This window comes from Pezoporus occidentalis, unplaced genomic scaffold (assembly GCF_034315485.1).
Source record: "Pezoporus occidentalis ecotype Australia unplaced genomic scaffold, CSIRO_AGI_Poc_V1 ctg13, whole genome shotgun sequence".
NCBI lineage: Eukaryota > Metazoa > Chordata > Aves > Psittaciformes > Psittacidae > Pezoporus > Pezoporus occidentalis.
In genome coordinates, this window is record NW_026913103.1 from 15,446,367 (window position 1) to 15,473,482 (window position 27,116).

The following is a 27,116-nucleotide window of genomic DNA, read 5'->3' on the forward strand; positions in this document are numbered from 1 at the left end:
GATTAATCAACCATTTAATAATACGTAGGAACTCACTCCAAAACATATCCATAAAGTTGCATTTAGAAAGTATATCTGCATGCTGCTAAAATCTCCACATATTCTAAAACAACTTCTTTGCTAATATTCGCAGGTTTTGCCTGTTCATTTATTGAATCTATGAAGTGCTAGACACTCAGGTTACACAGGAATCAGTTGTGAAGCACATTAAATACTTTTTTCTGGCACAGAAGATGATAATTTTTTTTTTAAATGAAAAACAGAACACTTTTGACTTAGGAAAAAACAAATATCAAGCAAATCAAATCACTAACTACCCTCGATGATTCCATTAACTGCCCAGAAACAGAACTAATTTTCTTTCCATAAATATTTTGGCATTTTAAATTACAAGGATACAAGGCAAGTTAGCTCAAGAACAATAAAGTGACCCATTTTATAAAGCTACACTTCAGAAAATAAAAAAATAAATCATGTCTCAGTGACGGCTTGGAAGACTGCTCACACAGAATATCCTTTAATGGCAAAATATTTGAAAACAAACCTAAGCACTTGTGCCAATGAATTGCATGGTTATTCTATTAAACCTGGATTTTAATGGTTGCAGAGACAACATCACCACCAGCTACTAAATAAAATTTATACTACTCCAAACTCGTTCTATTACAGACTAAAAGGTTTTTGCTTAAAATGTAAACAAAATGTCACTAAGTACCTCAGGTGTAGGGAGAAATTGTTACGAGGTCTGGCACTGGTCTCCTGATTAGAATTGATTTTCTTTCCCCTCCCTTATTGCTCAAGAGGGCTGTAGATTTATGACCTTTGCTTACATGTGTGTGTGCATCTAAACCACTATGTATTAAATAAATTCCTAGTTTAGCTTGCGGCCACATATATTTCTCTTTTAAACGTCATGAATTTCATGCAGTACTCGATTAAGACACATTAAAAATGCCACAATTAGACAGAGAAAAATATTCTACTTTAAAGAGAAGTGAGGCAGAAAAAAGATTTAATCACGATTTAAGGTATTTCAGCTGAAGGCTTACTTTAAAGATAACACCCTTTCTTACCCTTTTCTTGCCTCTGGTATTACAAAGGTATCATCACTCATAAAGACTGAAAGCTGAGTGGCTTTTGTCTGCACTACCAATATTACACAAGTCAAATAAATAAATAGATATTTTTTAATGGGCTAGTAGGTACTTTTTTTCTTATTTTACCTAAAAAATAAGGAAAATAATAAAGCTTGACTATGAAGAAGCTGCCAATACATTACTTCTAGATAAGTGGAACATCAATTTATGTCTTTTCTTTAATCTGCAATTGCCATTCCCATCTAGGACAGACTAAGTAGATCACTATTATTTGGTATGATCAGAGCTGTTTTTTTTTCTTTCTGTAAATTACTTATTTTTCCTTTCTGTTTCTTCATTTTGAAGATAGGGTTTCCAGCTTTGAAATTTGGTATTTTTTTCCCTACTAATAACACAGGTTTTGACAATCTTTTTTTTTTTTTTTTTTCCAGTAACAGAAATGGCACAGGCTATTCTAGTATTTTTCTCACAATCCCCTCACTATAGCAAAACTTCATGCTTGCGACCGTAAGACTCAATCATTGTAATTTCCTTTCTGTGGAGTTCACAACAGGGCAGCACTTGTGGCTTGTACAGAATATTTGTTCATTGGTTTGAGCAATTCTGAGCAATTTATTCCTGTCCTTCATTCTTGCACTGTCCTGACACCCTGCAAAGTACTAGCTCTTAATTTTGAGACCTCATTAACTTCACTTGATGATTGTAGGTGCTCAGCACAGAAATCACAGACACCTAAACCAAACATTCAGGTATGTTTTGCTGTAGCCTTCAATGAAGGGCAGTTTTAATTAGTACTACCACTGAGTGATGAATATAATTCAGTTATTCCCCAAACAACTATTCACTAACTTTCCTGAAGACATCTGAAAGTGTTGACCTTCTACATTGCTTAAAGTTCCAACAAGACAGAAGGCTCCTCTCCCTCATTCATAATACTGCTGAATCTGCTCTGCTGGGCCATTTAAAGAATACTGATTGCCTTTCAAAATTTATGAGATCAAGGTGAGATGGGAGAAGTCTCCATCCATTCAGAAAGTAAAAGGTGACTAAAAAAAGCAGAATGAAAAAAGGTAAGTTGAAAAGTCCATTAATGGGCTTATTCCCGTTCCTTGAATACAAAACACTAACATGACTTCTGTATGTACGAGGACTGAGAGAAACAGAAAGAAATTATCAAAGGACTGCACAGTCATTCAGCATTTTTGCTCTTCAGAATTTACTACATACATATTACATATTAATTAACAGATACGTTAAATCTTTAACATAAATTTTATTTTTTTTTATAATTGCTGGTTCAAAGGGGAGAGATCAAATGTTAGATAGTGCCAATAAACCCATGAAAAGGTTTTTTAAATATGAAGTCAAAACACAATAAGTTTTTGTTACAGAAAAATACCATGAGACTCTTTCATATGCACATTTGGATTATACGAAACCTAGAAAAACCACTAAACCACGAAGACGAGCAGTATCACTATCTGACAGTTCATGAAAGAAATTGAACATGAAGAAATACAGATTGGAGTCAAAAGGGAGAAAAAAAGAATGCATTTGGAGCTACAATGATTTCACCTGAGGACTCTCCTTTTATGAATTATGACTTTTATTTGTATTATTCCACTTGTATGGCCTGCATAATAACTGAGCTATTGGCAGCTGTTTCTAGGACAAGGATGAAGTGGCATGCTATGTAGTAAGATTAAATTATTATTTTATTACAGAAGGAAAGAATTAACTTTGAAAGAAATTTTCCCTGAAGGATTTAAAAGCTGGCTACATTTCTGTGATGGATATGTATCAAACAATTAGCCCTTATATTGTATTACCTTTCATACTACTTAAGAAACAGTATGGAATGGAAAGTTATTAGTATTTACTGAACATGTAGTAATACAGTAAATCATATATGAACAACTTGTCATGAAGCTCTTCTGTAAGGTTATAAATCAGTCACTTCAAAAAGATACCCAGCAGTTCAATACACTGGACTCAGGCAGTGGTGCTGTGTTGATATGCCTTTACATTACCTCCCTCATTCTTTCTTGGGAAGAGCGGCACTAGCTTCACGAACTGTTCACCCTGTAGTTGCTCCCTGTGAAGAACCCAAAGACTACTGAGAGTTCTCCTTAACTGAGATGAGTTGCATGGCCTAGCAGATTATTTCTGGTATGGACGCAGACTGGCCAATATGCTATTCTACTTAATGAGTATGCATGCTCATTCTCTACATCTTCACATTTCTAATGTATCTAGCTATTAACTTTGTATAGTTATCCTGAAGCGATATCTCTGTCCAACACTTACTCTTTTACTGAGTTATAATTAGTGGGTACCTGGCAAGACAGTATTTGAAGAAAGTAATTCTAGCAAAGAAATGTGAATCAGTTTAAATTTCTCCTGGAAGAGTCAATAAGCTAATTGTCTCCCTCTGGAGATTTAAGTTCATTGTATTAAAGTTAGAATTTTTTAAACCTATGAGTTACTGATCTGATCAATTTACTGAAATCACCTCAATAAGGTCTGTAAAGTGCTCTAAAACTACATCTGAAAGAGAAATAAAGGAGAGTAGTGTGACTGCTTTGCTTAAACATCTTCCTCAGTGTAAAAACAATTCTTTTACTACAATCATCAGAGGCACATAATTCAGGATTAATTTTCTGTATTATAGAATTACAACTGTTTTTCTTCTGAACCATCTCCTCTGTGTATGTAGGTTTCTACTGTTTTAGCGTTGTCTCCTGTCGATTTGTAATTTAGAAATAATTTTACAGAACAGGAATCTATCTGTCCCTAGTCCTCAGCAGGCCACAGACTATTTTTGCAGTTGCTGCACTAAAAGCAATTCTCTCTCATGCACATATAATCTTCTGCAGGGCAGAGCTACCTCCAGTGGAAATTTGTAACATATTTCAGGTCTATATAACATACGGGGTTTCTGTAGTTTGTAAAACACAGTCACTGCAGAATGAAGTATCAAAGAATTCAATTTTAATGTATTTACACCACAATTAGAAAAACTGTATCTGAAAGAGAAAGGACGAGAAGTTTAGACAATCAGGAAAAATTGCCAAGCAGCCTATTCAAGTTATGACTGTCTTTCTTGTATTTTTCTTGTGCAAGTGAAATGACAGCTCTTTTCTTCAAAGCAGGACAATTTTCACTGTATATGATGACCAGTCTTGAGATATGGTTAGATGATACTTATTACACTCTTTTGCTTATATTTATTATTTAGACTTAGCTGTTTACGTTTCAGACCAGGTTGCCAACCCCTGTGCTGTTCACAGGGGTGGTGTTTGTAGATGTTCTCTGAAGATAAAACTTGGGAAGCTGTTGTTCCCATAAAGGGAAAATGAATTGTGCAAATATGGATTAAAAAGATATGTCGACTTTCAAAAGTGAAGAGTGAAAACTTATAATTTTTCTGCTAATAAAGTAAAGATGGATTACTGCTGGTACACTCCTTATATAGTAGTGGTAAACGTTGTGAATTTGAAATCTGGAAATTGAATGATTCCCTGATGGAATTTGCATATGATAGCTAATGCTGTGATTTTTTGTTTAAATAATGCATGTTTAAAATGCACTTTACAGTTGTACAAATGGGAACATTATTCCTTGTCTTTGTGCTCCATCCAGTCAGAGAATAAAAAAAATAATTTGAAATGAATGGACTGGTATGGTGTCCAGAAATTTCTTGCCTTATTCAGTGTCCTCTTTTTACAGTACACTAAGTTACATCACAGCAGCACCATCTTTTCTTCACTGGAAACATTACATGGTGCATAGAGAATTAGATAATGTGGGAAGTGAAAAACCCAAACAAGTGGTAAAAATTAAATTTAATCTTTGATTCCTCAGTTCTGTAATCTATAATGCATAAGATAAAAAGTGTTTACAGACCTCACTGATGATAGAAACTAAGAAAATTTAGCATTGCTAAAATGTTACTTTTTTGAGCTGGCCAGGCAAGCCAAGAATTAAAGACTCATGAATGCAAGCCTGACTGTACAAATTATGGATTTGGAAGAAGTCACCAAGGATATAGACATAGTTTCAAATTACCTCCTTTGATGCCTAGCTGTTACAAAGCAAAAAAGGGGGCTATTTATATAGAGAATATAGCCAGAATTTTATAAGATGGACCAATGTAACCAAAAATTTCACTTCAAGCCAGACTACGGTGCCTTAGAACCGAATGAATTACTGATTCTCAGATAAAAGGATTTATGAACTTTTAGAATGAAAAATAATTCTTCTGTGAAAACACACAGAGAAAACAGCACTAGGTTTCGATAGAAAGAAAATGTTATAACAACCCAGTTTAAGCTGCACCACTGAGTGAAAATGAAGTAAAAAATAATAATTTTCACGTATTGTACAATGATAAGCATATTTCTGTTGTTTATAGCAAGTGCAATAAAAATTACATAGAGACTGCTTCAGTAACGATGAATATCTGGGCTTCACAGTGAACAGAAATCTGTGCCTAAATACTCTCAGATCTTATTAACAGAAGTGTCAAAACATTTCATTTTAGCAATAACATGAAAATGCACATCAATTAAGGCTGAATTAATTGTATAGTATCATAATTTTAAAATACATGCAAAATCATGTAAGGCTCTGCTTTGCTTTCTCATAAATTCAAAATTAAACTGTTCTCTCTCTACCAATATATGAAACTTAAAATAGAGCAAGGTATCTATTCTTCTCCAGCCCTTGAGACAGCAAGACCTGTTGTCATATTTGTTAACCACTTGGAGTACACAGATGAAGAAGTCATCCATCAATCATGGTTTGTTTTGCTGAGAGCAGAAGTTTTCAGTATGCTCTGAGAAAACTAGCCAGTAGGGAAGATATACATGAAAAGAAATTGATATAGAGAGACAATCTGATGAAATGCAAGAATAGCATTGCAACAGCAAGGATGAATTTGTACTGGTTTCGGTTTGAACACTGGCATCCTCCGGAGACCTAGTTAAACCTTTTGTCGCTGTGCTTAACTGTGCAACAATTTCAATGTTTCTGCTTCAACAGGAAACTGATATTGCATGGTTTCTATAAAAATATTTTTTATATTTGAGAATACCTCCTTTGCTTTTTAATATTCAAAACTGACAATCTGCTGAGCCATAACAACACTGGATGTATTTTTAGTCTGAGACAATGAAACTAAGTGTTCTCAAGGTCTTTCCAATACAGCTGTATCTTACTTGTTACATATCATTACGATTTTTAGTGTAACTCCTCCTCAAAGGCCGTACTGACCGAGACATCATTAACCCTGCAAGTAAAAAATCCATTTGTGAACATTAAGCATATTTCTTATTACATAATTAAACCATAACAGTCCATTACAACCTTACAGCTATGCAAAGTGACAGACTGAGAATTCTTCACAAGAATGGGATGACTTTTACAATTTTTACAGGTAATTGGAAATGTGCAGTATGAGCTAATAGTCTACAGGGTTCTCAAACTGGTTTTGACTGGCATCAGTTTGTAGGACCATGAAAAGCTGAAATTTATCTTAAAAGAGGAAAATAAGTTTTGGAGAGATGAGCTCTAGGTATTAAATATCTTTTGATTTGGTGCTGTGGCTTTGTTTCTTCACTTCTCTAGCTTATGCCCTACAGCATGGAAGAAATATAACAATTCTAAGCAGATGTGATAAAAAAAAACAAGTCAGTAAAAGCGGTACAAATTCTTGAACTCAAAAAGGTCAAAACTGTACTCACCACTCATTACGTACGTTGAACTCTGTAACCTGAACTTTAACAAGATAACCAAATGAGAACATCAGACCATCTACAGCACCATAAAAATCAGTTTCTTCACCGATACTTATGTAACATGAAGACCCATGAGAAAATTCATGATGTAATTAGCAACACATAAAGCTTTTTTTTTTGTGTGTGTGTGTGCTAATAATATTAAATAAGCCTCAGAACTAAAGATGTTTTATTCCTCCTGTGACTTTGCTATTTTAAGACAGTTTCAAGGACTCCTTAGTAACACTTTGTAGTTCAGTGACACCAAATGTTAAATCTTACAAGACGAGCACTTTCAAGAAAGCTCCAAAGGACATGAAAAATTACAGATGTTTATGTATTTTCATATTACAATGTTCATGTAATATCACCTAACTATAATGCTTTAATTATTTACTTTATCTGACAAAGTACTAATAAAAAAAAAATCTTAAGAAACCATTAGGCCTTTAAGTTATGGGACAAGTGAAAATAGTGAAAAACAAGCTGTGGTGGTTTAAACCCAGTCAGGCAACTCGTTCACTCACTCCACCCCCTTCTTTCCCTCCTCCTACTCCCAGAGGGATGGAGAGGAGAACCAAAGAGAATGCAACTCCCAGGGGTTGAGATAAGAACAGTTTAGTAACTAAGGTATAACTTAGTTACTAAAGGTATAAATCACTACTGCTACCACCAATAATAACAATGATAAAGGAAATAGCAAGGGAAGAGAATACACCTCAGCACCAGCCGACCAATAACTCGCCCCCCCCACCCCACCAGACCAAGCACCAACCGATACTTCCTCCAACCCTGCAGTCCCAGCCCTTCCGGGTAACTCCCAGTTACATCCTGGGCATGACGTGCGGTGGTATGGAATACCTCTTTGGTCAGTTTGGGTCAGGTGTCCTGTCTCTGCTTCCTCCCGGCTTCCCCTCCTCCCTGGCAGAACATGAGGCTCACAAAGTCCTTGGCCAAACCAAAACATCATTGTTATCAGCTCTGTTCCCAAGCTGAAAGTCAAAACACAGCACTGCACCAGCTACCAAGGAGAAAAATGACTGCTACTGCTGAACCCAGGACACAAGTGAAAAACAATTGTTTTCCTACAAATTCTATATTCCTTGTGCCCCTGTTCCAACCCAAGTGGATGCCCCATCAGATTTCCACAACCTATGTCTCCCAGTTATCTCCTTGCCTTATCATTTAATAAATTTTTCCACTGTACCCTCAGGACAAAAAAATACATTTTAGAAATGACATCCGTAAGACTTATGCTGATTATCAACATCACCATCTGATTTTTGCTAACACCTCTGACATCTGTGTTGTCTTTTTCATTAGTTTAATTCCGGCTGACTAGCAGGCTGCTCTCAAGTTCTGCAACCTCAGTGCAGAACTTTGAAGCCTGACTTTATTAAACATCATTCAAAGTCAGTTTCAAAGGTAGCATGATGTCTTTATACATCTAAAAGGGCACAGAAGTATCACCTAATAAGTGATGAAACAAGAAGGTTTATATTACTATGCTCTTTTGGCCATCAGACTTGGGAATCTAGAGACAGATTGTCAGTTAAACCAAGGGAACTATAAAGCTTGCTGCCAGAGGATACCAGCTCATGCAAAGAAGGAGCACAGTGTGTCACCTCCATAGAGCCCACTTTTACAGCCAGATAGTGTTGAAATGTAGGATATTTTCCCACAGGCCTCTGTTAAATTATCAAATCCCTCGTAGTTTGACTCTACCTACTGAAAAAAACATCTTTAAAAAAACCTCACCTCACATCCATCCTTTACATTCTCAATATTTTATATCACTAACATTATGTTTTGTACTTTATGAAATCTGCAAGATAGTTGCTTTCTAAAGTTAAAAAATCATATAGATTAAGACAATTATGTATAATTAAATTGGGCTTTGAAAGACTGTTTTCTACATCTGTGGATCTTTAAGTATGAACCTAGCTATATAAATATACCTCAAGGGTGATATTTTGAGCGAAGCACGACTTACTTTCTTGTGCAAGTAATTTTTATAATATATTTACAGAGATATGGGGAAAAAATATTGCACTGATTTTAATTCATCAGTCTGTTTTGTCTGGAATTTGTAAACTAGATTAGAAATCCTCTCTCAAAACTGAGAAGCTTTCTATTGTTAAGATATTCTAATTCATATATCATTACTCTAAAGTAGGCTAAACAGTTTCTTCAGCAAGCTAACTTTAAATGTCTTTCCCACATAGCAGACACATCTCAGAGGAAATATAAAAAAATCTCTCACATATCAAACATGCCATGGAGACTAAATTACCTGGTACAGGAAGAAGTAAGATTTTTACTTTCTCTCTTAATGCAGTGCACAGCAGCACAAAACAGGTGAGAGCTGCTGCGCTGCTTCTGCAGCCCCTCTCCAACCCTGATTAATTTCCATTTTTCATACTCTGTTTACTTATCATGCATATAGTGCTAATGACTGTTCAAAAGTGTTAGATGCCATACTGTGAGCTTAATTGTCTTTAATATTTTAATTATATTAACATTCTTCTGTACAATTAATAGTCATATCTGTTCAAATCATTACATCCTTCATGCATTTAGCCTCCTTAAAAATGTTTTCAGTCTCACAGCTCTGCCTTCTTTTAAGAACAGCCTAATCTCAAAAGGCTTTGCAAAATTCTTTACTGAAAATTTGAACCTCTACCTGTAACGCTGCATTTGTTGGGTGTTACGACAATAGGAGGAAAGCAAACAGTAAACAATGCTGACACTTGCATTAAAATCAGTTATGTCTGTATAATTTAGAATGTGAACATTTAAACCTGAGTATCTTTATACTGTTTTAAATAACAAAAATAACTGAAGTAAAAACATATATATATAAAAGTTTTTTCACTATTTGAAGAAATGTTTCCCTACTCCATCCCTCCTCCATAGAGCTACTAATATCTAGGTAAAATAGTTCTATAAAAAAGATTGCAATCGCTTTCAAGACATATTAATAGCTTTTCTACATAAGGAGAAACTCTATCTGACTGTACAGAACTGAACACATACATAGCTCAGTGCTAAGGCAAACAGCACGTTTGGGGAGTTCTGTAACACACACATACTACAGGGTTATCACCACGGCATCAGTTTTCAGTGGTTTCAAGATGGCAATACTGAATTATGAATTAAAATCAGAATAAAAGGAGTGGAGAATCTCTGACTCACAATCCATATAAACTTTTAATTAAATTCAGTGTGACATATTTTAAAAACTTTAACTGTTTTGCTTGATTTTCTAATTCTGCACTTTGAAAGCTAATGTAATGTATGATATATTGGACAGAGAATTAATGTAAGCAACATAATGTATAAATAATAAAAAATATAAAATATATTGCAAAGCAAAGTTGGTGATCATCTCATCAGTCATTTTTAGAAATTGGTTTATACATCTAAGAACATTTTACTTTGGAAATTCCAATTTAAAAATCTAAAGTTATTCAAAAGAAGTATTTCCTTCTGTTGATTTTGTATCTGGATTTCAGCTGACTTTTAAATTTATTTTTGAGCTCCAAACATGGAATTTCCAATTACCTTGTCACAAAAATTTTACACAGAATGGAAACACAGAGGCTACACTTACCCATAACACTGGTGTTATCTCCACTATCCCCAGTGACTACTCACTAGAGGAAAACATACTGAGCCTGTTTTCCATTATAGTATCAGGCAGCCTTTCTGACCAGATTTATGGAAACAGACTGATGACTTACAATTCTTGGCATAACCTTTTCAATCTTGAGATCAACCTAGAAAAGATTTCCTACTCTATTTTTTTGAGAAGGCATCACTTGACATAACTAGGTAGTTCCATCATACTTGTTTAATGGACACACTGCTAGAACTGAAGGGGGCCACCTAATGCTGTCTGATGTGGAGAAATATCTCTAGAAAGTAAAGTAACTGCCTATTTGAGACAAGTCACTTTGCTAGCAGCTTGATATGGCAGGTTTTGAGATTAAAACACTGTAGATATCTCATGCAGATCTATACAGCTGCAGAAGTCTGAACACCCTTCACGGTCAAGTGGCATCAGGCAGTGGGGCTGGTACAGTGTTTCTGCTCCCTGACCGCCCCATGTCTGCTCATGGATGAGCTTAGGTATCCTCTTGGTTTCACTGCCTGAAAGGCACTGAACTTCACCAGCTACAACTACAGCAGGAGCTCAGACACATCACGTTGTAGTTACCAGGTGCAGCAGTCTCTAAAATCTGTGTGCTATAATCTTAGCCTGAAAAGCACTCAAGTTGAGATTTAGATTAATTAATAAGAACTATCCTGGAAAGAACTGAAGACAAAATAGACCCCCGAATAACTTTCCCTTGAAACAAATTTCTATTGTAACTGACTCAGGTGGCCCTCTCTCAACAGTCTCCGATGACACATATCAGTAATAGCTCTTAATTACCACTCACTATTGCAAGTAAACTGGAATTTGCATTAACTGTCTTCACACTAATCCCTGCTTATTCTGATACTTAATACCTCCCACCACAGGGAAACTGAAGAAACAATTGAAAAGCTAATGGACCTATAAATGAGAATGAATCAGATCATCCTCTGGTTTTAAATGCCTGAATGTAACAGAGCTAAAGAACACAATGATAAAAATAGCAATGGAGACCTTACATCCTTTTGATTGGTGACAATGGCAACTTAATCAGGGGACATTATTTATCAGAAATTAATTTTTTACTTGTTATAAACCCCAAATACAATTATGCACCTTCCCATGAAATATTTCATCCCTATAATCCTTTCTTCGCCACAGACAAAATTATGCAAAACATTCGCAGAATCTGTCATCACCACACACAGTACAGGTCATAGTGCTGCTTAACAGTATGACAAGAGACAGTTTTCTCCAATGTGACAAGAACATACTATAACTGAAATGTTCCAAAACTGTTGTTGTCAGACAAAGGGATTAAATGCCTAATTAATCTCAATTTACTCCTAACAAGAGAAAGGATAGTAGATGTTAAGTTGGGGTTTATTTTGTTGTTTTTTTTTGTTTTTTTCTCTTGTGTTTTTTTTTCCCTTTTTTTTTTTTTTAAATCTGTGCAAATTTCTACAGTGATTGGTTTAATTTTTAGTTTGAGAGTGAAATTCAAGAGTTTTGTGTTTGATGGAATGAGTTGCCTGTGAAACCCTGAAATTGTCTAAGAGTCCTCAGTACAAATTCAGCCACAGAGGAAAAAAACATTTCCAGTAATATAAGAATTAAGTATAAACTTCCTGGGCAATCCCATCCCTTCCCACTCAAAATCCCCAAAGAAAATGCTTGGTAAAGTACTGGTACTGTTTCAGCCTCCAGCTTTACAGACAACATATAATGTATTCTACAGAACAGAAAACTGAATTCAGGAAAATCCATATTGCTGCTTTATCTGGTGACTTCCTGTATTTACATCAGCCCCTTTATAGTCACAGTAAATTTCAGCATCTCTGCTCCACAAAAAGACAAATTCAGCTATTTTGTGAGGCTGTGTTCAAGAGCAACCAGTTCACCCTCATGTATTTTCTTCAACTAAGCCCAGTTCTGATGCCTGAAGCTAATTTCATACATGTATTTCGTAAGAGTAAACACAAACTTAAAAGATATAGATACTGATTTTTTCTATTTACTATGAATTGTTATTCCAGTAATCAGAACAATTACTGAGAGATAAATAAATGTTTAACACTATCCAATTTTCTTAGCTTCCTAAAACATGCACTGTTCAACAGGAAATGCAGTCCATACGATACCACTATATATGTACTCTGTCCATACATACACTATAGAAGTATTTTATATGTTATACCTACTACATCTATCTATCTTGCGTTTTATACTACCATCCCTTAATGTATACGAGAACAGGAAAGGAAGAATGACGGAATAAGAAAAAAATATCACATAAATTTCATACGAATGCAAAGAACTCATCTTTCAGGTCAAGCAGAGACCTGCACCTCAGGCTAGATGCCTGGAAATAGAACGTATTTATGTATTTATTTTTAAATCTCAATCTTCAAAATGCTCTGAAGTGAAACAATGAGCAAAGGCCCTTAACCTACCATAAAATCAGCATTATGCACGTGCATTAAAAAGTATGGTCACAAGGTGGCTCTCAATACTCAGCATTAAAAACTAAATCCGAAAATGAAATAGAAAAGAATCTCAATTAGCTTTGCTTTCTTAGATTTATGAGTGATACATTTCAACTCACTTATTCTTAGAAACATCGATTTTCACACTAGACAAATACTTTGCAGATATTTTAAAATTACTTTGTTCCTCAACATCATGAACCCTTGTATAAAGAATTTCAGTGAGAGATTTCCATATTCAATCTGTAATAGCATCATTCTCCTGTAGTCCTGTATTTTGCCAAAAAGTTGAGCTCTTTTGATAGCTGGATTTTATATATACATACTGAAATAATTTATTTACTGTTTTTAAGTTAGTTTTTAACTATTTACCAGTACTAGCTGTTTCATGATGAAAACAGTATGAAACTTCTACACAGAACATGAATTTGCATGTGAATAGCATCTCACTTTTTCTCCAATATGCTCTAGCTATATTCTTTATGTTCTTAATTACCATTTTATTTTTCCTTTTACAAGTTTATTAATAGTTGTGAGTTTTGTTGGCAACCTTCCACCCATTTCTGTAGCATTTTAATTTCAAAAATTTCTCTGTTTTCATTTAAGTATTATTTTTCCTACAAGTGTGAAAAGATGAAATTTAAAGGAACTGGACCATGCAGTAAAAATAATAAATATGGCTATGATTACCAAACCAATAAAGAATTAATACTTGATTCTGAATCAATGAATAGTAGACCTGTACAGTACTCTGAAAGGGTGGAAGGAAGTCCCTTAGAACCATCACTTTGGATATATTCCCTAGACAAGAGGTCCTGGTGGTTACTTCAAGCAATATGCTCCCTCACAGGAATAAAATCTAAGAGAACACCTGAAAAGAACTATTACAGCTGTTTTGAAATTACAGGCCTGTGGAGCACAAAACCAGATATGTTTTCAATGCTACACTGCATACAAACACTTTTTTACTACACTGTAACTACTGAATCAAAAGCCCAGAAAATAATTTCTGAGTTTAAAGGATCATTAAAATTGTAAGTAATACTGGTGAACCTATGTGAGTGTTTTTAACCCATGAATCACTGGGAAGAGTTCACATTTTCTTACTACTTTCAGTTCCAGAAGATTGCAGAAAATCCACATCTGCAAACAGTTAACCACTGTGCTGCGATTTCTCTATGAAGCACTATTTTGTGCAGTATTAATTTATGTCCTTAGGGCTTACTCCAAAGCCAACATTCCCATTAGCTTCAATATGTTTTTCAATGAGATCCTTCAACTGAAACCCAACTAGGACTCTATTCAATTATTCAGCTATACTAGAGTTTAAATGAAAACATGGCTATATGATGTTAAGGTTTCAGACTTTTTGGATTTCTGATTGTTGTCCCTGATAAACATAAATACCACAATACTTGAAAAAAAAGATCTCTCTTACCAAAGATTGCACTGGAATTCTGCACTGCACATTTGGTTGTAAGTTTCATGTATATCAAAACCAGACGTACCTTCACAGAGTGAAAATGTGCAGTATTTTTCATCCTTTAAGCAATGACCTTTGGCTCCTTTTATTATTACAGAGTCTAGAAAGGCTTTTGTAAAGCTTTTGATACTCTAAATTCTAGAACCCACCTTTTTTTTTTTTTTTTTTTGCTGTCTACTACAAGGTTTTTACCATTTTGTCAACAGTACTCAATATTTTTGAGTAATTTTAGAATTCTGAATTTACAAGCCAGTGTTGAACTAACTTCCTACAATTTTTGTCTATCTTAAAAAGAAGAGAAGAATCCCTAGCACACCAATTACTAAACTAGAGGTCATAACTCTCATATCTATTGGGAAACACATACAATTGGCTAATTTTTTAGAACATTTGCTAAGACTTTGATAAAGCTTCCAGTATTTAGGGAAGCTGCTGGTCTATGTTCCTAAATGGACCAATGGCTGATTGGCTAATTGTTGATATCAATACAGATAAAGCAAGACACCATAATACTCATAATAATATACTAATAAGCTCAGTTTAAGTTCCATTACTTTTGACTTAAGAAAATTAAATATTCAAAATCTCCGCTAATATCTCCTATTATTGATCATCAAAAAAACCAAAATATTCTTCTGCAAAGACAAGATGATGTTGAACAGTTTAATTGTCTAACCAGAACTGTTTTTTATGTGAACTATACCAAGAAATATAAATTCTAAGCCAAAAACCTTTCAAATCTGAAAGTCTTGTGTAAATTTTTTGGAAAAGTTTTCAGGCCATATGCACATCATTTGCAACTATGTCAAAACAGGATCTGTCCTGCTTGACTATAGTAGTTTTTCTAGTTTTCCTTACAGGTTAGGAATGACTTTGCTCAACAAAAGTCTGAAGCTGAAAAAAAATCACTTCCTGCAATGCATTCCAATTCATCCTGCACATTTGGTGTCCAAATGTTCTAGAAATATCACCCTAGTTCTTAATATTCTCTTAATATCTCAATCTTGAGAAAGCATTAGAAGTGTTGACAGTATTAATCTCAAATGGCTTTTCATTTGGAGTATGGTAAATACTAGGACATGGCACTTCTGGGTGTTTAGGATTTCTTACAGTATAAATCTTGCTTCTTATTCAAGTTGATTGACCAAATAAGTAAAGTTAGTATTTCTTGGGAAGGAAACATCCCAGGAAAAAACTTACTTCAGTGTTAACTGGTTTTCAGTATGTCTGACCTGAGCACTAAAGATGAATTTGTTTAAGATCTTGCTCTCCAAAAAGCTTAACATTTTTTTTGGTAATTTAATGTAAAAAAAAATTACATGAAATTTTACATGCTTTACACATTTCATATTTTTTACCTTTATTGACTAAAATTAATTTTTTATCTACTTGTACTGATATTGTCCAAGGATGAAGGTCTTTGGTAGGATGGGGATAGTGAATATTGAGTATTTTTGACTACACTTCAGCACTTCACAAATCTCCTAATATTGTTGTCTTCCTACCTGCATTCTTCCAGCAGGCTCTTTCATGAGCCATATACTCCAAAATCTGTCTCCTGGGTTTTTTTTTTAAGAACTTTAGCTTTTAATGTTTTTTTTGGAAATGTTTGTAACCAGCCTCTGGTGTTTTGTTGATGTAACAATTTGTTTCAAATTAAAAGAGGTTTCTGAAATAATTAGGTTGTTCAAAAGAGATTTGGAAAATTTAGGCAAAATTAGAATTTTGCTTTGATAAAGCTGATATGCAATGGTATCTGTACATCCCAAAGTATAGCTGTTTGTGGTTTTATATAATACAGTGCTTTTCTCTAGGATGATGATTTCCAATATGCAGGGATTCTTCTGGATCTTGGTTAATTTTTGAAATTCCAGCTCAAAGGAGCTTAAAATGAATTCAAAGCAACCAGAAGGAAAACTAAATGTAGATACCAAAGCTTCCATATGTTCTGGCCTCTGACTATGGAGAAACGCTGATAATGTAAAACATATAGAGGATATGCTAACAAACAGAGACTGACTATACGTGTAATTTAACTTAAACCAGTATAAGAAATATACAGCAATAAACACTTTCCAGTTCTCTGGAAAAACGCCTACAACTTTCTAAAACTATGCTTAATTACTTTCAACCTATTTTGTTTTCTCCAAAGCACCTCTGGCTCTCAGTATCTGGTATTAATGTACTGAGGGAGACTGGGGATCAAATTCAGTTCACTCACTCTCAGTGGTTGCTTCTAATTGCTCTTTTACTTAAAATTCTGAAAAGGGTGCACTTACTTAGTTCATTATTTCACTATTCATTTTAACTGGATGTCACTGCAATCTTCAGTGCATAAATGCTTCTGTCCAGTTCCGATCTACTCTACACATTGTGTAAATAAATTAAAGGAATAGTTAGAGAAGCCCAACCAAATTTGCCTAAATTACGGTAGTTGGGGAATTGAAAGTGGATGACAACTGAAACAGTAAGCATACATAGGTAAACATCAAACCATAATCCACAGAAATTGTATCTGGAAAGCTTTTGTATAGGTCAACAATTCCATCAAACCGTAATCAAACTAAACTGTATCTGGAAAGCTTTCTTATTTTGAAAATAAATGAAATTAAGAATATGAACTGAAGTGAAATTTAATCTTTTTCTCCATCTGTTAAGAAAATCATGTTTTCTAAATGAAAAACTGAATCAAGCATTGAAATGCACCTTGGGTAAAAAAAAATAAATCTAATGTTTGCCACAGTCTGGGTCAACAGGAGGAAATCTATCAATAGGTGAGTGAACAGCATATTTCTTGCAACAGGTGAATTTATTTAACTGCATTTATTAATGTTTTTAAAGAGACAGTGCAAGATAGTTTCCCAGTGATGCAGTGATGTTTTCTATCACTTTAGGTGTATTTTTCAATTACGACAGGTCAAATCCTTCATTTAAAAAAAAATATCAGTCTAAAGTTATCCTATGCATTTACTGTATTTCAACACAAATAAATAAATTCACATGACTCCTCAGGGAGCAGAAGGAACATGGACAGTTAATGCTGATGTTCTGAAGGGAAAATACATCAAGCAGCCCTAGAAGTAAGCACAGCTATTCTACAGGGTGACTGTGAATCACAGGTTTTGTTCTGAATTTTATTTCAGAAAAGGCAACTACAAAGGTTTTTTTTTGCGATGGTCTGCATCTTTAAACCAATGGCTAACCACTTAAAACCCCCCAATATTATCTCCTTCATTTACAATCCCAAAGAATAATACTTTGTGACTTTTGCAGTGATCCTTTTAAAGCCAACTGTGATGCTAGGGAAGAAACTAAAATCAAACACAATTTACCGGACCTGGGAAAATTTACTCTGTTTAGTTCCTGTAAAATAAATCAAATATAGTTTCTAACAGAATGTCAATCCCTGAACAGTATTGTCTGCTTGAGAATAATGTAATTACCATGAAATACAAAGTACAAACAGAATTCGCTGTCAGTGCACCATGCATAAAAACACAAATTCTCATTAACTTTTCAATCATTACTCTTTATTACTAATAACTACTGTCACTACACTGTTTTCTGACAAATGAATTCCTAAGTAGATAGGATCGCTTTGAATACTATTTTCTAGGCAGCATATGGTATCCATGCTAAGCTACTTAAATTGCATGCGACCAGAACCATTTGTCAGTATGGTTTGGTGCTTCCTATGAAGAAAAGGTGCCTGAAAAATATGATTATTGTTTACAGTCTCACTGTGAACATATTGCAGAAGATTATGCATTGCAGCCAAGAACTAACTGGCACATCTTGGAAAAGGAATGCAAGACCTACAGGTCATTAGTAAATTAAGCATTCCTTTTTTAATTTCTTGCCTGGAACAACCCCTAGGGATTGAAAACAGCTGAGCCCATCAAGCTCTTTGAGGTAGCGCTGAAAAGGGGCTAGTGCAGACAGCAACTATGCTGACTTTAATATTATTTTATAATCTCTTCTTGCTGAAGTGTTCAGATATTGCCAATCTCTGAACCTGTTAAATGACAGAAGAAAACATGACGAACAGGGGGCTTTATCCTCTCAATAGGTTTTACGCATTTTTAATATATCCCTGCAATTTATTACGCATGGTGAAAGCAAGCACTGACAAAAATTAAAAGTGGAAGTGGTAAGAGTGTAGCAGTGTTTCCCAAACTTGTGAATATATAGCAGTCATACTGAGCTTTTTTAGTTTTTGTTTGTCCCTCCCAAACGGCTTTGAAGTTTTCTTTTGAAATGTGTTTCTTTACTATTTGCATAGCTATTCAATATCCACATATACTTTATGTAACAATGAGACTTCAAATTGAAATCATCTTACCCAAGGAAGCTATCAATTAATAACTACTGTGAAAAGACAAAGCAAACTTTTCTTTTTGACCTGGATTTCATGTTAAAACATTCTAAGAGCTAATTGAAGGAGATTTTCACAGTGAAAGGAAAAAAGAATGCTGTCTGCTGTTTCTTTCTGCCCAGAATGAGGTTAAAACTTTAGGAAAGACAAGGAGATCACAAATTCTCATCTGAGAAATAGCTAAGAAAGCACAGGAAAATGGTTAAATGTGTTAGATTTTTAATAAAGTCATTGAAATTGAACTAAGTTAGTTTTACAGCAATACAGCCTATATTATAAACATTTATGCCACATTTAAAGGGAAAAAACCAAATAATATGCTACTACTGACTGTGCAAACTTAAGAACAAATAACATATTAGAGCTACTCATTACAGTGCGCAAAGTCACAGACTGACATGAAGGAATCTCTATTAGCCTATTATTGTACTCGTATCCCAGAGAGTAAGAATTTTCAGTGCATTTTAACCAAAGATATAAAAAAAACCCCTTTGATTTAAAGCAAATTAGCAATTACAAACATTCTTTTAAACAATACAACTTTGATTTTCAGTTTCTGTATTTACAAATAGAGAAGACATTTTAAAAAATGCATTTATCTTAAGATCTGAACTGACTGAATGCAAATACTGCACTACCTTGCAGGAGGATGCAATAGCCTTCATTTAAGGAAAGAAGCTTAATCATATTATAAGCACATTTAGTATCTAATAGGAAATTTTGTCAACATTGAAAGGGGATGCTATAGGCAACACATTCTCCTACAGTTTATCTGAGCATTTCCAAGGAGGATTAGCAAGAAAAGGCATTAAATCTTACAGTGATGAAATCCATCACAGATTTTAACCTGAATAACTTTGAAATTGACGGATAGTTGTGTACAAAAACATAAAACTTTTTTTTTTCGTAGTTCTCTGCACAAAAACATCAGCACCTCTGTCAGCTGAGTTTGCAACCTCAGAGATCGTTCTAGAAAAAGGTTTGCTAACCCATTTTGCTTCTAGGAGTCCCTAGACTTACAGTACAGCTTCTGGAAGTAGAACAAATATTCATGAGGCAGCTTTTCAGTGACAAATGGTAAAACTAAGTATTGTTGCATAGCAAGTTGATGCTCATGATAGATGAAAGAGAATATATGATCAAGCCCATAGATTAGGGAGAAAAAAAAGTCCATTTTCCACAGGATAGCACAAAACTGTTACTTGTTACCTCAGTGCTGTAACAGAGCTCAAGAGACAAGACAACAACCTGAAATGCTTGGATTCAGAAAGATGGTTGATAACAGAATTCAATCTATACCATGTATTTTATACTTTCTGATTCATAATAAAACCACTATAAAATTCTAGTAGACTACACACAGTGTACAGGAGTACACAGAACTACAAGTAGAAAATAGAACTAACAAATCTAAAGCTGTGCAAATACAATTTCTAGACACTTAAAAAAGTAATTGTCATAAGAATGGAAATATAAATCAAACCTCAAATGTTTCCCCCACTTTAAAGGTCAGAAAAAACAAAACAAAAGAGAAATTGTTTTCTGTTTATGTCAACTTTTTATTTCAGTTTAATATAGTTAACACTTAACTCTAGTATGTAGAAATACTACTAAAACCCCTGAATGCAACATTTTTCTATTGTTCACAATACATTTCCCTGTAAATAGGCCATAAATGTCCATCTAAATAGATCTTAATGTTAAATTCCACAGCTTAGGATTTATTAAAACAGGAGGATCACCCTTATATGGAACACGTTTTTCTTTAACCCATCATTTGTTAGGACCTCATAATTTCATGAATTTTGTATCTGACCTTTAGGCAAGACTACTGAATAAAATATTGCATGAAAGAAATACAGAGCTTCATTTCATTCTCAAAAAGATAATTGGCAAATATTTTTAAAAGTAAAAAAAATATAATAATTATAAAACAAATAGGGAGCTTCAATATATGTTTGACATTTAACATAGCCTAATATATTTGAATACATATCCTCACTTTGTTTTTATAGCTTTTATAATGGCATACCAAATATCAGATATTAGTAGAACAAAAATAAAATGAGGATTTGCTCTGAAATAATTAAATGTTAAACAAATGATTACACATCAAATATTGACTAAATATTCTCTAAAAATTAATTTCAAATAATTTAAAAACATTTGACAGATAATTAAGAGGATTAGCAGAACTGCCTTCAAATTTTAAAGGCCAGTAAAGAACTCAATGCTTTTCACTATTCTGTTTTTCAGTTCCTCCTAAGTGTTCAAGTAGCCTTCACTTACACTTGCTGTGTCTAGACTAGAATATTCATGATTTGGGCATTACTTGTTCTTGTAAGTCATACACTTGATTTCTGATGTTTCTAAACATTTTCTTCATCCATCACAGTGAACACTGCATACAGAATACGAAATAAGGATCGCCTTACATTATTCTCTGCCAGGTATTGCTAAATTTCACGTTAAATTAAATGGCAAGACTGAATGGCCTGCATTCTGATAATTTTGGGAACTGTGCCAATAAACATCCGTTTATACAAGATAGCTCTTGTCAGACAAACATGATATTATCATTATGAAGCCTAAATTAATCACTCTGCATCACACAGCATTGAGATAATACAGTTAGACTTCTGTCAGAACTTTCACTTACATGGTACAGCACCGGGAATTTAGTATTACATAAAATGCATTTCACTTATTAAGGAGATTAAAATTAGGCAATGATGATAATTCTTTATAAAAGCTTTGACTTGACAGAATGTCTAATGAGGTTCTTCAGAGATCCAATTTGACCCATGGATATTTCATATTTGTACTGGTAATCAAAAATTTCAAATGTGATCATGCTCATTAAAGGTACAGTTTGGAAACCAGAAGCACTATGAAGGGACAATAAATGCTTGCAAGGTCAGATCAGTTTCACAGTGCCATTTGGCTCACCTACAGGTTGAGGTGCGAGATACCTGGGAACAAAAAACCCTCGGTAGTGTTTTGAGAATGAATTTTAAAAAGAACTCTGAAAAGCTCTTACAATTCATGTGTTTTAATATGTTAATACACACTTTATGGCATACGATATATCTGATTTACAGGATAAGGCGTAAGATCTGCTGTGCCAGGTCTGACTGAAAGTCTGTCTAGAGCAGTAGTTTCTTAACAGTAAATGCCCAAGGAAGAGTATGTATCAATGCTCTTTCCAGGATATTATCCTGGTCACCTGAAATTTGCCATTAAAAGTTACTGGCTTGATCTACCCTTAATAACAATTTGCTATTATTTAAATGAGTAATAACTTCACAGTGAAAAAAAATAGTTAAGAGAATCAGCATGAGATCCTTGGTCTAGAGCAGTAGGCAGGCCAATTTAGACATGAAGAATGACACACATCAGGGCTATATATGTGAGAAGTCACTGCTGGAGCTCAAACAAAAATTCAGGCCTTGCTCAATTCTCTAAATTACATTATAAACATTTCACAACGGCTGGTCCTTCTTGTCCACAAAAAAACTATAAATCCATTAGTGAGTCTCTGCAGTGTTTCTGTAACTGACTCATTCTGTTCAGCACAACACTTGGCTGTAATAACAGGGGTTTTGTATTTTATTTTGGTTTTGGTGTTTTTTAAATGGCTTTAATGATAGAAAACTGAACAGTTATAATTCCTGGTGGCAGTCACGCCTATATATGTAGGCTTTCTCTATACACCTATGTGGTACTGAAGTTCTTCCTTTAGCCACTAAATCTCTCCAGTATTAGAAAAAAAAAATTACCAGTGGAGAAGAAAATCTCTACACTTTCAGGTTCATCTGAAAGATGTGTTCATTTATGTAGATGCTTCACATAGTGCTATTCCAGCCTCAAGTCTGTAATTACAGGATGGGCTTATTGAAGGAGGAGCAGAAAGTTAAGGGAAGAAAAACGTCTTTCTATCCAGCTTGGCTTCACTGTGCCTTGTGTCTCTACCTGTTACACTTTGAAATCTTTACAACTTTTATTATAGAAAGTTCCAGTGACAAAACACAATTATAAACACCTTGGGTAAGATGCACATACACTACTGCTGTTACTTTATTAATTTCTGTTAGAAATATTTACTGCTAAGAAAGAAAAAGAAAATTTAGACTGGACAGCAACTGTTTTAATAACAACCCCCCACATGCTCTCATCACTGAAATCTTTGGTGTACTCATAAGTCTTAATTATGTTAGCCTTAATTGCTCAGCAAAATGTTGCTAGCATATTACTCATTTTATGATTATTGATGATTGTTTACGCAGGCTGCTGCCTTGGCAGAGTATATCTCTTATTTGATTAGTATCCTTATTGTGAAAACTGTATATAAATATACGCCTCAAAGTTATATGCTGTGTCATCATCATTTTGATACATGATATGCATTTTTATTTTAAACAGCAACAATTTTCCTATGAACAGAGAACACAGATTTCCTTTAAGAGCCTTTAAAATGCCTTAAGAACCAACAAAACACCTAGGTTTTATGGTAAGCAAAATAATTCAATCATTTAAATAATAATAAAAAAATAAATTACAATAATTTAACTTTGTTTGTTTAATGGGTCCTGAAAGAGAACAAATGGAAGTATGTAGGGAAAGGTTATTGGTGATGTTTTGCCACAGACTTCAGTATGACTAGTCCTTCACTCTATTTTTATTATTTCCATTACTAATTTATTTCTGTGTGTTAATGAAGAACCCCTTAAGTACACTGGAGTATACAATTTTGATAATAATAACAACAGCAATAACAACAATAATATTTTCCCCCAAAATCTACATCATATTCATATGCATAAGTAAAATAATGTGAATTTGCATTAATGTAAAATGTGCATATCACATGTACTGATCACTGGAAGAATTTAATGAGTTATTCTGTCTCTTGATAGTCACTGTAAGATTCAAAGCAGCCACAAGAACATTATGTGACCTCTACTGGAGAACACAATTCTCTCTTATTCATTGCTGTCATCTTCACAGCTTTTCCCTCTTATCAGTCCCTGGTTATAAATTTGTTCTGTTATTAACAGCCATCTTTCTTGGTCTTGCATTCCAGGACAGTCATCACCAGCTTTGTTTCATCTGTATTTGGCCTCATCTTTCACATTCTTCCTAAGTACTAATTTTAAGAAGTTTTTAAATTCTATTGTGAAAGATTACATAATTTTGCATACTACACTTTCATGCTTTAAGTTCCTCTGTAAGATCTAAGAACACTTGCAAGTGTGTGTACCATTCAAGCCATACTCAACTTGTATCTATAGCTTTTCCTGAAAAAAGATCATGATTACATTGAAAGAGCAGTTTCCCCACATAAGAGTTCAAATTCCTTTGGGAATTTGCTTAGAACAAGAAGTACATTTCACAATATTTAGTTTAATTTTTTTATTAATAGCATTTAGTTTTTATTTATAATGTTATAATTTTTTTACTTTTTATTTTTATTAATAGTATTTAAAGCTATTATTAATAATAATAATAGCTTTAAATATATATAAATAATTGCTCTATTATTATTAATAAAGCTATTAGTACAACTTTTCATTTTCATTACCTTTCTCCCAATTTCTTTTCCACTTCCTGCATCAACTATGTCATCACTGCTTTCAGTGAAGCTCAACTCCTCCCTATTTAATCAATTTCTTTAGTGTAAAAGCAGAGACATTTGTCTACTTCCTGGAAGGTTCCCAGGTGATCCTACCATGCAGTTCTCTGAATAAGCCAAAGACTGCTCTTCCAAAGACCACAGTTCTCTCGCTGTTCACTATGACAGCCTTCCTCTCAACAGTGAGCTTAATCACTGCACCCAAACTTGCCACTCATGGCAACAGTTGCCTCCAGTTCTACCCTGCTTGAGCCCCAAGTCAAGTAGGTGCCTGGCTGGATTCAAAAGCTGCTTCCAAATGCAGCTTATGAACTTCTTGGGTTGCCTGAAGAATGCTACCATTCTAAAAGATGGTTGAAATCTGCCATGAAAACAAAGGCCTACCTGTAGGAGACTTCTTCCAGTAGCTCCTAATAAGTCACATCAACTACCTCCCCAAGGACAGGTGGTCCATACCAGATCTCAACCAAAACCTCCCTGTCTGTTCCTTCCTGCTCTGACCTTGAACCAAACAGGAGCTGCACATGTCCAGTTTCACTGTGGAGCTCTGCACAGGCGAAGATATAACCAATCTAGGGCACAACTCCTACTCCTCCTTTTCTGTGTCTGTCCTTTCCAATATGGTACATAAAATGCATTGCCTCAGAGATGTAATCTGCCTGCCAAATCCACAAGTAAGAAGTATTACATCACATCAAAACACATTCATATTACATATTAATTTCTGAGGCAGTCAGAAATACTATAAACACAGTTGATTCTTCCCTTTCATACAGTCTAGTATGCTTTTTAATACGGCCTTTTACAGAAATATGAATCTAGGATTTCCTGCTCAAGCTGAAAAGCAGCCAGGAAAGAGGCTAGCCAAAATCAGGATACCCTCACAGAGCAAATTCTGGCAACCACAGTTCACTTCCTCATGGAAAAGGGTTACTACCATGTCCCTAAACACCACATCTACATGTGTTTTAAATACCTCCAGGGATAGGGACTCAATCATTTCCCTGAGCAGCCTGTTCCAGTGCTTGGGTGGATCCCATCCAGCCCCATAGACTTGTGTGTGCCTAGGTGCTGTAGCTGGTCATTGACCATTTCCCCTCGGATTATGGGGGCTTTGTTCTGCTCCCCATCCCTGTCTTCCAGCTCAGAGGGCTGGGTACCTGGAGAACAAATGGTCTTACAGCCAGAAGCTGTAAGCAAAGACAGAAGCAAAGAAGGCATTAAGTACCTCACCCTTCTCCTCATCCTTTGTCACTGTGTTTTTCCCTGTATCCAGTAAAGGATGGAGACTCTCCTTAGCTCTCCTCTTGTTGTTATAAAAATGTTATAGAAACATTTTTTATTGTCTTTTATGGCAGTAGTCAGGTTAAGTTCTAGATGGGCTTTGGCCCTGCAAATTTTCTTCCTGCATAAACTCACAACAACCTTGTAGTCCTCCTGAGGGGGCCTGCCCCTTCTTCCAAAGGTCAAACGCTTTCTTTTGGCAGTTTTGTTATTTTTTCTTTTTTTTTTTTCCTTTCCGTTTTTTTTTTTTTTTTTTTTAATTCCAGCAACAGCTCTCTGTTCAGCCAGGCTGGTCTTCCCTGCCAGCTTGTCCATCAGCACATGGGGACAACTTGCTCCTACATCTTTAAGGTTTCCTTCCTGAATAATGTCCAGCCTTCCTGGACTCCTTTGCCCTTCAGGACTGCCTCCCGCTGCTGAAATAAGCACATTATTTTTCATAAATTCTTTAGCAATAATTTTGAGTGTCTAAGTAAGCACTGACACTTTCAATAGCTTAAAACATTTTTTCTGCATTAGCATTAAAAAATACTATTTTGAATAATCTAGGAGATTCAGATTTTGTTCTAAGAGATATAATAAGAAAAAGTTCAGCTTTAATTACATGTTACAGTAGAAACATGGGATCTCCATGTTCAGGTTTGATGTTATTTTTATAATACAGCAGATACAACATCCTCTAGACAAAGAGTGGCTTTCTAATATGTATTTTATGAAATATAGGGTCATCAATTTCTAACTTAGCCTAGTTTTAAAAACTTTTTTTATCGGTCTCATAAGCATCTCAACAGAACAAAGACACTTCATCCTGATTTTACAAAATCCTCTCTGAAATAGAATTTTTTTTACATTTCAGAAATTTGAACTCACCAACTGTAACATCTGGCTCCATTCATAATTAGTAAGGCTGAATGTATCCTTTCACATTCTTTCCAGAGGTGCAAAATAAGGTAATGTATTTATTACATCTAAAGGCAGACGTAGAATCTAAAACCCTCACTAAATTCCTAATTCAGAGGGGTTAAGAGGTTATCAATACATTTGTCAGTGAGAGAAGGCATCTTATACATACATTAAACCTTCTACAGTGAATAAGTATCTCATCTGTGTTCTGCTAATTAGTTGGGAGCGAGGAAGAACATTATTTTCCAAGGAATATTAACAAGAAACTGTTTAATCTTTAGACCTCAATTAATATCACCAAATGTAAATGTCACATATAGCACTGAATTAAGAATTGTTTTGGAAATATTCTGTCAGCAGATATACCGGCATGTTGCTTGAATAGATGAAAAGAAGTTTTTGCAGACCAAGTTACTTCTATATATTATACATTAGAAAA

The 27,116-nt window shown here is 34.6% G+C and overlaps 1 protein-coding gene across 3 annotated transcripts in view; it reads right to left on the reverse strand.

Moving 5' to 3' along the window:
- ASCC3 (activating signal cointegrator 1 complex subunit 3) overlaps nucleotides 1-27,116 on the reverse strand; it is a 280,041-nt gene that overhangs the window by 103,157 nt on the left and 149,768 nt on the right. Inside the window, exon 14 of one of the 3 annotated variants that reach the window (XM_062608482.1) lies at nucleotides 26,098-26,190. The exons of the other annotated variants lie outside the window; for them this stretch is intronic. Coding sequence (XP_062464466.1) covers nucleotides 26,113-26,190 — 78 coding nt within the window. The 3' untranslated portion in view covers nucleotides 26,098-26,112. Of the gene's footprint in view, nucleotides 1-26,097; nucleotides 26,191-27,116 lie in introns of those variants that run through there. 3 annotated transcript variants of the gene reach the window in all.